This window comes from Caretta caretta, chromosome 9 (assembly GCF_965140235.1).
Source record: "Caretta caretta isolate rCarCar2 chromosome 9, rCarCar1.hap1, whole genome shotgun sequence".
NCBI classification, from domain to species: Eukaryota; Metazoa; Chordata; order Testudines; family Cheloniidae; genus Caretta; species Caretta caretta.
This window is the reverse complement of record NC_134214.1, coordinates 7,761,681-7,776,168: the sequence shown is the minus strand read 5'-3', so window position 1 is coordinate 7,776,168 and position 14,488 is coordinate 7,761,681. Positions and strand designations below refer to the sequence as shown.

The 14,488-nt window shown below is 40.9% G+C and overlaps 1 protein-coding gene across 8 annotated transcripts in view; it reads left to right on the top strand.

Annotated features, from left to right (window-relative positions):
• Positions 1–14,488, top strand: part of ABCC5 (ATP binding cassette subfamily C member 5) — a 73,523-nt gene that overhangs the window by 33,730 nt on the left and 25,305 nt on the right. For 6 of the 8 annotated variants that reach the window (XM_048865087.2, XM_048865088.2, XM_048865092.2 and 3 more), the window contains 8 exons: positions 122–269; positions 4,822–5,055; positions 5,154–5,327; positions 6,982–7,129; positions 7,660–7,808; positions 8,589–8,696; positions 11,638–11,988; positions 13,886–13,957. In XM_048865087.2, coding sequence (XP_048721044.2) covers positions 122–269; positions 4,822–5,055; positions 5,154–5,327; positions 6,982–7,129; positions 7,660–7,808; positions 8,589–8,696; positions 11,638–11,988; positions 13,886–13,957 — 1,384 coding nt within the window. Of the gene's footprint in view, positions 1–121; positions 270–369; positions 4,372–4,821; positions 5,056–5,153; positions 5,328–6,981; positions 7,130–7,659; positions 7,809–8,588; positions 8,697–11,637; positions 11,989–13,885; positions 13,958–14,488 lie in introns of those variants that run through there. The other 2 variants (XM_075132072.1, XM_048865094.2) reach the window with 2 other exon arrangements.

The following is a 14,488-nucleotide window of genomic DNA, read 5'->3' as shown; positions in this document are numbered from 1 at the left end:
GATGGTTTGTGTTGCTCACAGTCGTGTGTCTAATGAGACGTTTATCAGAGAATAACCTTTGAGATATAGCATCTGTTGTCCAGTAGAAAGATTTGTAACTCCTGGTTTGTGCTTCTTTTAGGTTAGAGAGACTATGGCAGGAAGAACTGAAAGAAACAGGACCTGAGGATGCTTCTCTCCGGAGGGTTGTATGGATCTTCTGCCGCACCAGGCTCATAATTTCCATAGTGTGTCTGATGATCACACAGCTTGCAGGCTTCAGTGGACCAGTAAGTAATATCCATCCTTTTTTTAACAACCATAGAGGGCTCCATCCCATGGCCAGCTCTAACATGTTAAGGTTTCATTGCAGGGTCACTGACACAGTATGATTAGTTAGAAATATTGGTCCTTACAGTTTGCTGAGAGAAGATGATGTTTCCAGAACGAAACAGCAATGCAAGATAGCTTTCATACGGCTGGTGGATCATTTACTGATGGGGCCAGGTTTCTGGAGAGGTAGTGGGTTTAGGTGTCCTGAAAGAAAAACACACTTGGCTTTTCTCTCTGGTTTTGAGTGTAGCTTAAAGTTCCTCCTTAACTGGTGTGATCATATTGCACTAAATTCTTGCCTAAAGTTTTTTGCTTTTAGATAGGTAATTATTTTGGAAGTAAAATTCAAACTGGCAAGACATCACTTTGTAGAGCATTCGCATTAATAGTGCAGTATGCAAGAAATGAAACTGAGTGGTGGTGTTAGATCATTATTTAAAAACCAAAGGAAATGGGGCTCAGGAGAAGTCTGCAAACATGGGTATCGATGCTACAAGGATTGATCAGGCGGGTTACGTTTAGAAGCATTAGAATATGGAATTGCCATTAGGAACTGCTGCTGCTTGCACTAGTTAGTAATGAAGATTCAACGTATGGGCCTTGACATTCACACCATTTTCTTGTCACCTGTTTGTTGCACATGTTGTGCAGATTTACAGTTGCGATCTTGACTAAATTTATTCTCTACAAATTTCCCTTGAGGAGTAGGAGCAGTATTACTGCTTGTAGTACATGTTTCAGTGTGCTGTTAAGATGGAGGTTCATTACTTGGGTAAGTACAACGGGGGTGTGTTGTTAGGTTTAAAAGTCTTCTAAAAATGTTTTTCTTGCTTTTTGAACCTTTTAAAAGTTTGCCTTGTTTCTTGTAATAGGAATAACAATAATTGTTCTCTTGGTATTGTTTCACAGTGATAACTAATTAATGATAATAGCTTGTGGTAATTATGAAACACTTGGACAACCTGTTGAGTGCACTGTTGATTATCAAAATGTTGAAGTATTAAGGTTTTAACAGAACCAGGTTCCCCCAAGAAGAGCTTCTGTCATTGTTTCACTACAGGGCCCAATAGCTGCTCTTATCTTTAGCAGAGAACTTACAGCAGGGTTGTCCCTAATTTCTTTAGAATAATTGTATCTATTTGTCAGAGCCAAACTGCTGAGTGGGAAGAAACTTCAATAGGTTGGGTTTTTAGGTTCCAATTCATGCTCAGTTTGGGATGATTTAAAGTTATCCTTCAAACATTTGCCTATATCTAGTCAAGATTGGACTGCTCTCTGAATAAGGAAAGTGCCCTTTTGGGTTCCATCACTTGGAATGAAAGATGAGTCTTTACCACCCTCCCCATAGTGATACACCTATGCTGTCTCCTCTGAAGTATCAGTGCTTTCTTGTACTGATGCACCTTTTCAGTCACATTGAAATGAGAAGGGAGATCTGGAAAAGCACTTAGCTTGTCCACATGTATTGGTGAAAATTACCAAAATGGAGTTAAACATTTTCCCAAACTTGAAAATTCTGAATTGAACTTCCATGACATTGGAATGCTAGTGGAAATGGCGTAGTGGTGGTCTCACTAATAAGCATTGTGATGGTTATAACTGAGGGGGTGCTTATTGGATTTCATATTTGGGCTTTTTGATATCCTTCAGGAGTCTTGCACATCTGGCACAATTTCTAACCTTGTAGCCTGTTCAGAGACTGCTTATTTTCCTGTGTCAGAATACCTTCTAATAACCATCAGAATGCACGAGTGCAGGTGAGATACTTCTCATCTCCAGTTGATACAGTTGCTGCCATTTAACCAGCTGCTAAACCTTTTATGTTCAGATGGAGGGGAGGGGCAAAGAATATTTCTAATTTACTAAACAAAATCAGTTTAACTCCAGGCCTGAACAATTTGTATGTTTGCTCAGAACTAGCCTTCCTGTTTGGGAGATGGGGAAACTTGCTATCTTAGTGGAGTACAGCTTGACCGTTCAGACAGTTATTGGAGGGGGGAGTGGTAAGCCGTTTGAGGTAAGTTTCCCACTCTTCTAGTTCCGCTCCAGTCGCAGCTTGCTTTGTGCTGTCAGATACTGGATGTGGGTGGGGAATCTTTCTCTGTAGTGGAACCAATGACAGAAGCTGTTCTTTAGAATTTTCAGGATGGCTGTATTCTGCGATCAGAATGAGACAGTCAAGCTGGTCAGAATCCAACGCCAAGAGTAAAGGTAAGGTAATGTTTATTCAATGGGAATGCTTAAGACAGCCGAGCAGCTAATACCAATTACTATGGTAACAATCGCAGGAGTCCCTTTCCCCACTTAGTTTAAATTAAAATTTTTAAAGCTTTAACTCCAATTTTGTAAAGAACTTTGCTGGATTTTTTTTTTCATTAAACTTCTTCAAATGGAATGTTTTGAAATGTAAATGCTAAATATTGTGACTTCTTTTTCCTCTTTCAAATTCTTTAATCTGCTGTTTCCTCTTTTTTTTTTCCGTTTGAAATGTTTTTTTTGTTTTTGTTTGGTATAATGTAAGCATTGTCTTTTATCTCACCACGGGAGATGCTGATTCTATAGAACAGTGCTGAAAAATTGCACTTAAAAGGTTTTGGGAGGAAAGAGACCCCAGGAAACATCTGCTATCTTTACACACCTTCCCTTGGAGACTTTCAGCAGTGCTGTGGGGTGCGAGAAAATGCTTGCTGTGCTGCGATCATGCTGAGTTACAGCTCGTGAGGAAAAGGGGGGCTTTTGACTCCCACTACTCAGTGACTCAGTTGTGTATGTTGGATTGAAAACAGGAAAAGAAGCCAATCTTCTCATTAGTAACTGCAAACCAACTGTATACAGTTGTGGCCAAAACAGTTGATGTAAAGCTAAATGTAAGTGAGGAAAAAGCTGGAATACAGTAGTTCTGTGAATGTGAGCTTCTCACATTTGATCAGGGACTAGTGTGTAAATTTCTCGATGGGCCATTCCAGAACCTGATGGACATCTGGCTTTAATTCACACTTCGAAAGTGAATAAGCAAAACCATATACAGCATGTTTCCTTGGTTCTGGGATACAGAATCAGCCACTTCAGGACAAACGCATTCAGCCTCCATTTTTATCTGTTGTTCGGTGCTGGGCTATAGCTGCTGTTACCTTTGCTGAAGTAGTGCCTTTTTGTTTTTCCTCCCTGCTCACGCTATGCAGAACTCTTATTTGCAAAACCTGTTTTAGCCAAGAGGACTTCAACAGACTGTGAAAGGCTTTCCAAATCATTTCTTTGATCTCACATTTTTGGCATTTTGTTGTGTTGTGGGCAAAGGTAATTCTCAGCTCTGTATTAAAGTACCAACGTCTAACCGTATAAACACCAGCATCTTTGTCGAAAAGCCTTCTTTAGGGAACCTCCATTTGTTAGCTGTGAGGCCTTACTGTAGCATACCTCTTAAACCAAATTTAAGAATCCGTGCACCCTCAGGAGCCTGCCTGACTAGCACTGCAAGTTTCACTTCTTCTCGGACTTTGTGAACATATATCGGTTCTGTTTTTGTATCTTTAATTTTGTGTGTGTAGTTTTAACTTAGTTCGCGTCAGAGGCTAGACTGTTTGTTAGATTCTAGCCTTTTATAATTCTCTTGTATGTTCAGATTGTATGTTTATGCGATGCTCTTCCTGTTGTACAGTGTTTGGGAGATGTTACCCATTTTAACATGGCACTTGATTGTTTTTAAATAAAAGACTGTTATTTCTCAGTTGATAGTATTTAATGCTGCTGATGAATGTGATTTACATGATGATATACTATGCTGTTGGCTAACACACAACTGGAGGTGGGAATCGGTGGTTCTTGGGGTTGTCCTGTCTTTCGGCAGGTGATGTTTGAAATGTGATTCCTGAGGTAAAATATTTTTGTTTTTGGAGGGGGGAGGTGGGTGGTGGGGCAAAGCATTTTTTTTTTTTTAATAGTCTGGTATCACTTACCTGTGTTTTCTGCATGTTCGTTTCTTTACTATTAAACTGCTGATGTTTATTTTCAGGAATGTTTTGCAAATGCCCTTCTCACTCTTCCCCAGTACAACTGTAGGTACATTGTTCCTTTTTATCAAATAAGCACGTTTGACGCAAACAAAAAAGGTCTTAATGTCACATAAAGGAATGTCTCTTAATGTGTTCAAATGTATAAATACAGACTATTTTTAAAAACTTTTTTGTATGATAAAGCATTGCTTTCAACTAACTGACAGATTTATGTTAAGTTAGAAGACCTAAAGAATAAGAAGTTTTTATTGCAAGGAATAAGATTCCAAATTTAAATTCCCCATACCTGCTAAATTTGACTCTCTGCTCTCAGCAGGGCTTTGTGTAACAGTACTGTGTGTTTTGACCATTTTTATTTCTAGAAAGAAGATTCCATGTAATACAAATCGCTCATTGACAAACAAAGCAGCCCACTCATTTCTAACTTAACATAAGTTGTTGCATGGTGCCTCTGGTACATTGGGGTGTTCATGCGAGTTTGCATTTCTTCCTGTAGGCTTTCGTTGTGAAACACCTTTTGGAATACACGCAGCAAAGTGAGTCCAACCTGCAGTACAGCTTGTTGTTAGTTTTTGGCATCCTAATGACGGAAATAGTGCGCTCTTGGTCTCTGGCCCTAACCTGGGCTTTAAATTACCGCACTGGGGTCAGACTGAGGGGAGCTATCCTGACAATGGCGTTCAAGAAAATTCTCAAGCTGAAGAATATCAAGGACAAGTCTCTGGGGGAGGTGAGCTACAGTACCCTGTTGGAAATTACCGTACAAAAAAGGATACTTGTTGATTACCTCCTTCTGAGGATAATACTTATGTTGTTTGTATTTTTCAGCTCATAAACGTATGTTCCAGTGATGGGCAGAGAATGTTTGAGGCTGCAGCAGTTGGCAGTTTGTTGGCTGGGGGCCCAATTGTTGCCATTCTAGGCATGGTTTATAATGTAATTATTCTAGGCCCAACAGGCTTCTTGGGATCTGCTGTCTTTATCCTCTTCTACCCGGCGATGGTGAGTAAGCGGCATTCAAACTCTTATACAAAATAGTTTGGAAATATTCTTGAAATGTGCTTCACACCTCACTCCAAGAATATCCGTGTCTGTGTACTGAACAGAAGATGTTGATAGATACTGGGCTAAGTCCCTTTAGTGTCCTGCATGTAATTTAAAAGACATTGAAAAGTAAAAGTTCAGAGGCAAGAAATTCAGATAATAAAGGGAATTAGAAATAATAATAGAAGTGACTGATGGAAATAAATTTTGGTGAGATGGAAAATTGGCAACTAAATCATGGAGTGATACGCTTCCAGGCTGGATTATTGTAATTCACTGGATTTGGTACTGAAGGTGAAAAATGCAGGGCGTCCAGCTTGTTCAGAACATGGTGACTTACCTCAGCAGCAGGCTGGGAAGCCAAGAGCACACCACTTCTGTGCTCCACATCCTCTGTTGGCTTCCAGATCACTTCTGATTAATCTTCAAGCCTATGGTTCTGATCTTTAAATACATGAACCGATCAAGACCCAGTTACATCAGAGACAGTCTCTCCATCCATGAACCACGAATGCAGTTCCATTCCTCTGTGACAAGAGAGCTGACATAATTAGGACAAAGTGTGCTGCACCTGGAGAAAGAAGTGTTATTGGCCAAGGCGGGCGGTTGGGGAAAGAGCCACCAGGAAAATAGACAGAGCCAAAATCTGTTTGCCTGTAGACCACACTGCAAGACTGCTGTAATTTTCCCATTATAATAAAAATGTATTTTTTTGAAAAAGTTACTCATGAGTGAAGGGCAGAATCCTGCGAGATCTCCTATGGTCTAATTTATCTGCTCAATAGTAAGGGAATAGTGATGAGTACAACAGGTAAATAATTGGATTGTGACGGAAGGGGTGGAATTTAATAGCCTTGACCAACTATTTTCACTATTCACCTCTCTCCTCCTTACTGCTTTCTGTATCTGAGAGGGATTAAAAAAGGAGTAAGGATGCTTAAGATGGGACAAACAGTTGAAAACTGTTTAGTGAGGTGGGTTTTCTTCTGGGTTTTAGGAAAGAGAAGGGGTAAATGTCACTGTTGACAGAGTGAGAAATGTCTATGAGGACATGGCTACCATCTTGTCTTAGACCTGATTAGTAAAGGTGCAAATATATTGTTTTACCACCCTTATACAGTAGTGTTGCTGTAAGATTTGGTATACTAAAGAAATTGCTCGGCATGTGCAAGGCCCATCTCTTTCTTGGGCCTTAGGGGGGGAATGAGTATGGGATGTGGATATGTTGGGTACCTTGTATTCTTCTGGTGTGAGGGTTCGTTTTATTTGAGGCTAGTCTGTATTTTTACTTGAGGGATTTTAAAGAAATCTAGTTTGGTTAAATATTAGTAAAAGCACTGAGAGCCTTTTGGAAATCTGAATAAAACTAATCCAGTTGAGAATAGAACTAGAGAGAGAGCCCAGTATTCAGTGCATTTATGCTTGCTAAATGAAGTGTGATGCTCTGAAGGGGCGTTTCCAGCTCATCACTTTGGCCAGGGAGGGTATCCAGTTGTCCTGTCGTTGATGTCCCTTTATCAAACTACTTGCTTTCTTCTATAGTTAGTGGAATTGGATGCATTTGCCATTTCTGAGTTGCTGCTAAGATGTATGGTGCCTCTTCTTGTTTCAGATGTTTGTATCACGGCTCACAGCTTATTTCAGAAGGAAATGTGTGTCGGCGACCGATGAGCGTGTGCAGAAGATGAATGAAGTTCTTAACTACATTAAATTCATTAAAATGTATGCCTGGGTCAAAGCATTCTCTCAGAATGTTCAAAGTGAGTACAGACACTCTGTAAACGCATCTCCCTTTAAAAAACACGCCACCCAGCCACATCCTGCTGGATCCTCCTAGTTCACTTCAGTAGATGCTCTTGCATGTGTGGTGTGCTAGATCATCCATCCCTCGGACGTCCTGCTATTCTTCTTTACAATGGGCTGGCATGGCAATCTCTGATCCAAAGTCTCACCTTTTAGCACAATGCTTCCCTCTAACTTTTGGGCTTAAAGACCTTTATTAACATTGGAGTGGCTTCTACTATGAGTACTAATCTTGACTGACCTAGTACAAATTGGTCAGTTTTTAAATGTAATAAGAGTGATCAGGATGCCAGCCTCACTGAGTTACACGTACGCTTATTTTTCTACCCTCCTGTAAAGGTAGCTCTTTCTAGAACATGAGAAATGCTAAAGCAGAAGAGGGTAATTCTCTCTTACTCCTAGTGTTCCCAATGCATTAGTTGTGCCTGCTGCATTTGTATCTGTCTGAATTGCACCTCAGATGTGGTGGTGGTTTTTGTATTTCTAGAAATCCGAGAGGAAGAACGTAAAATCTTAGAGCGTGCAGGTTACTTCCAGAGCATCACTGTGGGAGTGGCTCCAATTGTTGTGGTTATTGCCAGTGTCGTGACGTTCTCTGTCCATATGATCCTTGGCTATGATCTCACAGCAGCTCAGGTAATTGACTGGCTCATCACAGAATGTTGCTTTATAATATCACTCCTGCAGTAGCCTTTCTTGGTTAAACTGTTGTAATCCTAAGTGGGTGCAGTTCAAAATACCCCAGATCTGTGAGAGTCTTCTTTATTTTGTGGCTTGGCTCACAGAAGTGAGTATTTGATGGCACAAAGTAGAGGCAGGAGTTACGCAATCTTCCTGTGCACAGGTTGGCCAATGCTATTAAGTCCTGGCCTCCCAAGAGCAGGGGCTCAGGGCCAAATTTTCATCTGGGAAGAAGACCAAGTATCCTCGTTTGTGGGCATGATCTGCACCTGTGTTCTCTTGGCAGAAACAGGCTTCTGCAAAAAAGAGACTGGGACACTAGAGGTTTTTGCTGAAGTTGTGCAGCTGGATGTAGGAGACCAGTTTATCTTCCCTTGTGACCTAAGGTAGAATTTGAACCCAGGTTTCTAGAAGTGAGAGGCTAAAGCCGTAACCTGCAGCACCCTGTAGGTCTTCTGTTTATGTCATTTCCAATGGAACTACAAACACTTGGGCTATATCTCCCCGTTTAGTTTATTCTAAAACTCTCTGATGGGGAGGACCCTGCCTTTTCCTGTATGTAGGTTAGAGTATGTTATATTTAAATGGCTCGTCTGGAATTGCAGACCTTTCCTTCTCAAGTGGAATGGTCTTGAGTTGCTGCTGTTGATGGAACTTAATCCTTGGTGGTTTGGAATTGTTAATGGATACTGCCGCCAAAAGCTTTTTGTTTTGTTTTGTCTGTCCTGTGTTTAGGCTTTCACAGTGGTCACAGTCTTCAATTCCATGACGTTTGCTCTGAAAGTAACCCCTTTCTCCGTGAAGTCTCTATCTGAGGCATCTGTGTCTGTTGACAGATACAAGGTGAGTGGTCTTTTGGCCATATAATTTTATCCTTACGTGTGGAGCATCTCTTACAATACATGAATGCAGTTGACTATGCTAAGGAATCATTTTAATGCCAAGGATATTTTGGAGCAGGCCAGAGGTTGTTCTCTGGTTATATGTGCAGCTCTTACTCCCTGCAGAAAGGGTATAAAACCTCATACTCGGGGCTTAAGCCAATCGCAAACTATTAGGGGTTAAGATGACACCTTCCTGAGGAGCAGGCTGTCTCACATCTGATGACTGCAGGATTTCTTGCACCTTCCTGTGAAGCACCGGTGCTAGACACTATTGGAGACAGGATACTGGACTAGGTGGGGACCACACATCTTATCTAGTACAGCAGTTCCTATACTGTCTTTTAAGAGCAGTCTCATAGAGGAGAATTCACTGTAGCTAGAACTCAATGGTATATTTCCTCAGTGAAACCCAGCATGTGTTACATTTGTACTTCTGCAGACTAACTTTCCAAGAACTGGGAATACATTTTTTTATTTGTAACCAAAAAAGGTTTGTGGTATTCTGTTCCATTGAAAGAAAAGGAGGACTTGTGGCACCTTAGAGACTAACCAGTTTATTTGAGCATAAGCTTTCGTGAGCTACAGCTCACTTCATCGGATGCATCCTTATCCTCAAATAAATTTGTTAGTCTCTAAGGTGCCACAAGTACTCCTTTTCTTTTTGCAAATACAGACTAACATGGCTGCTACTCTGAAACCTGTTCCATTAAAGCATCTGAAGAGTAATCTGTGTCCAAGGTGTAAGTCTTTAGTGAGCATATGAGTCTTTGTCACTATGATCATTTTTGAATTTTAATTTCTTGATTTTTAAATTATTTAAGGTCCTTTTGATCACTTCTTTCTCTGCTCCTTGACCACCAGAGATTGGGCCCAAGCTAGAATATCTGGACCTGTATACCTGAAGTTCAGGTGTCCTGATCTGGAATGCTGATTTTGATCCATCTGTACATTAACATAAATTTAGATGGCAGAGAAATGGGAGAATTCCTAACCTATGTGTATATAATAGACCTTCTCTAATATCCAGTATTAATCAGGCCAATGGTCTGTCCTATCAGCTATCCTGTCACCAGCAATAGCCAGTATAGCAAGTGCTTCAGAGAAAAGTGCAAGAAAGTCCATAATGGAGAATAAAGGAATGTTTCATCCTAACCTCTGGCAGTTATTGGTGGCCCTATCGCCCTCCTGTCCCATGATATATGTAGCCCAAAATTGCACTGTTTTTTCAGCCATATGGTACCACCAATACATGTCCAATTTGCTTAGGTGGTTGTTCTAAACCTATGTTAGTGGAGGTTTGCAGCTGCAGAGCAGAAAATGTAATGGATGCTAGAAATGTGTGTGGAGGGGAACAGAACAGGAGAGAGCAGTGACTTTCAGTTTCCTCACATACGAAGTACATGTAGTTGTCAGTGACACAGCCTCAGACTCTCTACTCTTGCTTTAACTCTAACTGCCAGAAAGAAAATGCCTAACCCAAGGTGGTTGTTGCTTAGATAGATGTATATTCATGTGGCATGAAGAATTTTGGGAATAAAATGTAACATTGCAGTCTGTCTAAACTAAATCTAAGGCAGTAAACTTGCAGTTCAGATCACAGAAACACTCTTCTCTCACCTCTCAATCCCTGAGAGCACACTTGTGTTTGTGCTCTCCCAGTACAAACTCCCTGGACAAGCCAGTGATCTGTTTTATCTCTTAGATAGTTCTAGGCTTTTAACATCTCACTGATGTTTCCAAACATGACTGTGTATCCTGAAGTCTGCATACAGGTAATGTCAGTTAGATGGACTTCATGTAATCAATGGCATGAAAGAAGCCTGTGCCTAAGTACAATCAGACAGCGCAATCTACAGTGGAATACCTGGGAAATCCAAAGGCTCATGAGGCACCTTCTTCATTTGATCCTAATTTTGAATCGCCCTAAAATCAGACTTCTTTTAAATTCAAAAACACTGAAGGCAGTGTCTTTGTGACGAGGGGAAGGTGTGAGGTAATATCCCTCAAGTTCTTTGAGGCTCCTACTGTCACCTGTGCAGAGGGTAATGGGCTGGCTGTGGTGGTCGGTAATACTACAAATAGAAACGTAGCTGACTGCTTGGCTCTCTCCTGTGTCTGACGCTTTCTTGCAGGTGCATGATTTAGAGGGATGACTCACGAGCACTAGAGTGATTCTTGTTGGCAGTTTAAAATGCTCCTAGTTGAAAAAGTGCCTGTTCAGTTCAAAATGCAGGTTGTCTAATTGAAAGCTGTTTTATCGTATGGATTTGGTAACTGAACTGTGGGAAAACCTCTGCAGAATCTGTAACTGTGGTCTTAAGGAGAGATGGATGTGGTGGAAAACTATACAGTGGACTTACTGTGTTAGTTGTTACTGCTGCACATTCCCAAGACTTCACAAATGAGCTAACTTTGTCTCAGGTGGCTTTTTCCAGCAGAAATTATACCTCTTCTGCATGTGGGTGCAACAAGCCATCCCATCCCTTCTAGTTATGGGAAAAGTCTGTAAGGAGTTGTTGTGCTAGGCATGTGAGCACCTTTCCTTCATTCTCATGCCCTCTGCTATTATGCCTTATATTTGGAAATATAAGGCAAGCAACTGCAAACATCTTTAAAAGTGCTAACCTTCCCTCCCACTCCACCCTACAGCATACATATCCGTGTCCAAAATATAATAATTCTGTGAAAGTCTTCCAGTATCTAAGAGCTTCCACCTCATTCAGGAATGCTCAGGCCCCTTAGCAGGCCTGGAGTTAATTTACACTAATGAGCTACCTTTTGCTCTTCAGCTTCCTCCTACTGTACAGCCTGATGTGTTTTGCTGCATGAGTGTGCCATAGGCTTGTCCCCAGTCTTGACCAGGTGTCTCATCTTTACACCTCTCTCACAACTTCTATCAGAGTTTGTTTCTAATGGAAGAGGTTCATATGATAAAGAAAAAACCAGCCAGTCCTCACATCGCGATAGAGGTGAAAAATGCTACCTTGGCTTGGGAGTTCTCCCACGCCAGTGTCCAGAGCTCACCAAAGCTGACCCCTAAAATGAAAAGAGACAAGAAGGTCACCAAGGGCAAGAAGGAGAAAATGAAGCTACAGCATGAGGGACCGCAAGCGGTGCTTGCTGAGCAGAAGGGCCATCTTCTAGTGGACAGTGATGACCATCCAAGCCCTGAGGAAGAAAACAAAAACATCCATCTAGTTAACTTTCGGCTTCAGAGGACTCTCTACAATATCGACCTGGAGATTGAAAAGGTGAGGAGAAAAAACTATAGCATATCCCAAGAACCCTCCTGACCTGGCATTCCTGTGGAAAAGGCTGTCTTAATTCGTATTAAATGGAGCAGATCACTGCTGCCATCTCTCTCTAATATGCATGTGCAGCCCATGACAACTGTAAATACCAGTATGTAATGTCCCATCTTGATCCAAGCAGCTGTGCCACTTTTATCCACCTGGATCATTGCAAACTGGTACCATTAGTTGCAGAACTCTGGGCTCTATCACCCCTGCCATGGGCTCAGTGAAGGTTTTGTTTGTTTTCAGTATGGTATCTATCATGAGCAAGCTATTAAGTATGCAGAGATCTTAACATTGCAGCAAGGGTTTTCAGCACAGGACTTATTTCTACAGCTGTTTGTAACTTTGCAGATATTCAGTTAAACTGAGGACCTTGTGCAGGTGCATTTGGAATGATCGACATTGCTGTGGTTTAGCATAGCAGAGGTGTTTCACTGAAGAATGTTTAGTCCTCAGTACTTCTTTAGAAGGATCCAGAGGGACTTATAGGTGCTACAAGCACCTGGAGTTTAGGTGGATAAAAATACGATAAAATGTTGAACAAAAACATCAAGCTTAATCCAGAGCATATTTAATAAAAATGTTTTTGTACGTCCGACTACCAAGTTACTTGTTGGAAAAACTCAGAAAATCTTTTGTATAGTCAGATGGTGGTGTATTTTAAACCCTGTGACTTAAACAGTGTGACCACATAGTCATAGGAGTTTTCAGGAACCTTGAAAGAAGACTAAATTCGTGTTTGATAGTATAAAGCTACATTGTTGTAAAAGCAGGAAAAACTTATGTACAAGAGCCCAGCAGTGTTCTTATCCGGTACCAGCAGCTGACAACTTTTTTTTAACAGATGCTTAATTTTTTTGGTTCTTTCGTAATCAGAGTAATTCTGATAAATTCATTGGGCATTTAATGTGGTGTCAGTAGGACTTTCTCTGTTAAGTACCATTCAACACTATTGTTAAACTGTTGACTAGGACTCATAGACTACTAGAAGCTTAGAGATTGTGATTAGAGATGGAAAAGACTTCTCGGATCCCATCCCTTCTGTCTAATTGGGAGCCAAGGCAAGATTGCTCCCTATTGCCCTATTTCCAAATGTGTTGTCCAGTCTGTTGGTAAAAGTTCCAAGTGATATGCTTCTAGCTCTTCCCAGAGAGGCTGTTCCTAAACCAGATCCATCTCACAATCAGGAAGGTATCTATCTGATAGCTGTTCGGTGCAATACGTAAGGATATAATCAGGAATAATGGAAATGAGAGAGATTTAGGCTATCTTCACTCTTTAGTGTTAAACCCTTAACATGTCTTGGGCTGTTACCTTTCCTCTCCTCCCCCTTAGCTGTCTCCTAGACAAACTGTGCAAAGTTAATCTTTCCTCATAAGTCAGTCCCTTCACTCCTTTGGTCATTTTGGGACTGATCCAAAGCCAATTGAAGTTAATGGCAAGACTCCCTTTGGTTCAGGTAGCTCTTCAGTGCTCTGTCCAGTCAGGCAATATCTTTCTGGTATTGTGGTGCCCAGAGGTGAATTCAGCATTTAAAGTTTGGTTGCATCAGAGCTGTATGGAAAGGAATTGGTCACCTGTCTTTACACAGAGGAAAGCTTAGTGGCTCAGCGGGTTAGTGAATCTGCCTTTCACCTATCCTGTTCACTCTCAGTTTTAGTTGCTGATGGAAAATATTCACCAATTGTTTTCTTAGGCTAGACTTGGTCAATGTCTCATTCTTTCTCCCATTTGATATACCCCATTTCCATTAGCTTTAGTGTTAAATCCCCTTTCTCTGTTTGAGATACTGCAGATAGTCTAGGGGGATTGATTAATGTGTTACCATAACTTACATTTTTTTCTGTTTTAGGGAAAACTTGTTGGGATTTGTGGCAGTGTGGGGAGTGGAAAAACTTCACTTATTTCAGCCATTTTAGGACAGGTGAGAATTTATATTTTTATGGTTTCTCCCTTTTTTCTCTTCTCTGCCAGCAACTGCATTTGTTTAATTGGTCTCACTCCATATGATGATTAATCTGACCTATAATTTAGATCATACACTGATCAAATAGATCACATTTAGGTTACAAACAGTCTTAAAATTGCTATAATCCATTAGATGAATGCTTTCTGGACTGTGGAACAGATTTTCATAAGGGCTCTGTATCCAGCAGCTTCTTCTGCTTTCCTTGGGAATTGTTCGTGTTAAGCAGTTCTGAAGATCTAGCTACTTCATTTAGGTGCCTATCTAGGGCCTGAGCTCTTGTGACAATCTATCCATGTATGCCCAGTATTTGAAATTCAAGCTTTTGAGAAGTTCAGAATAAACACACGGTATTTGTGTGGGACCTTCAAAAAGACAAACACATACACACACTGGATCTTTGAGTTACATTGTATGCTGGTTCTGCTTCCTATGGAGATTTCCAGTGGGGTCTGTCTTGTTTTATATAGGGGGATTACACACAAACCC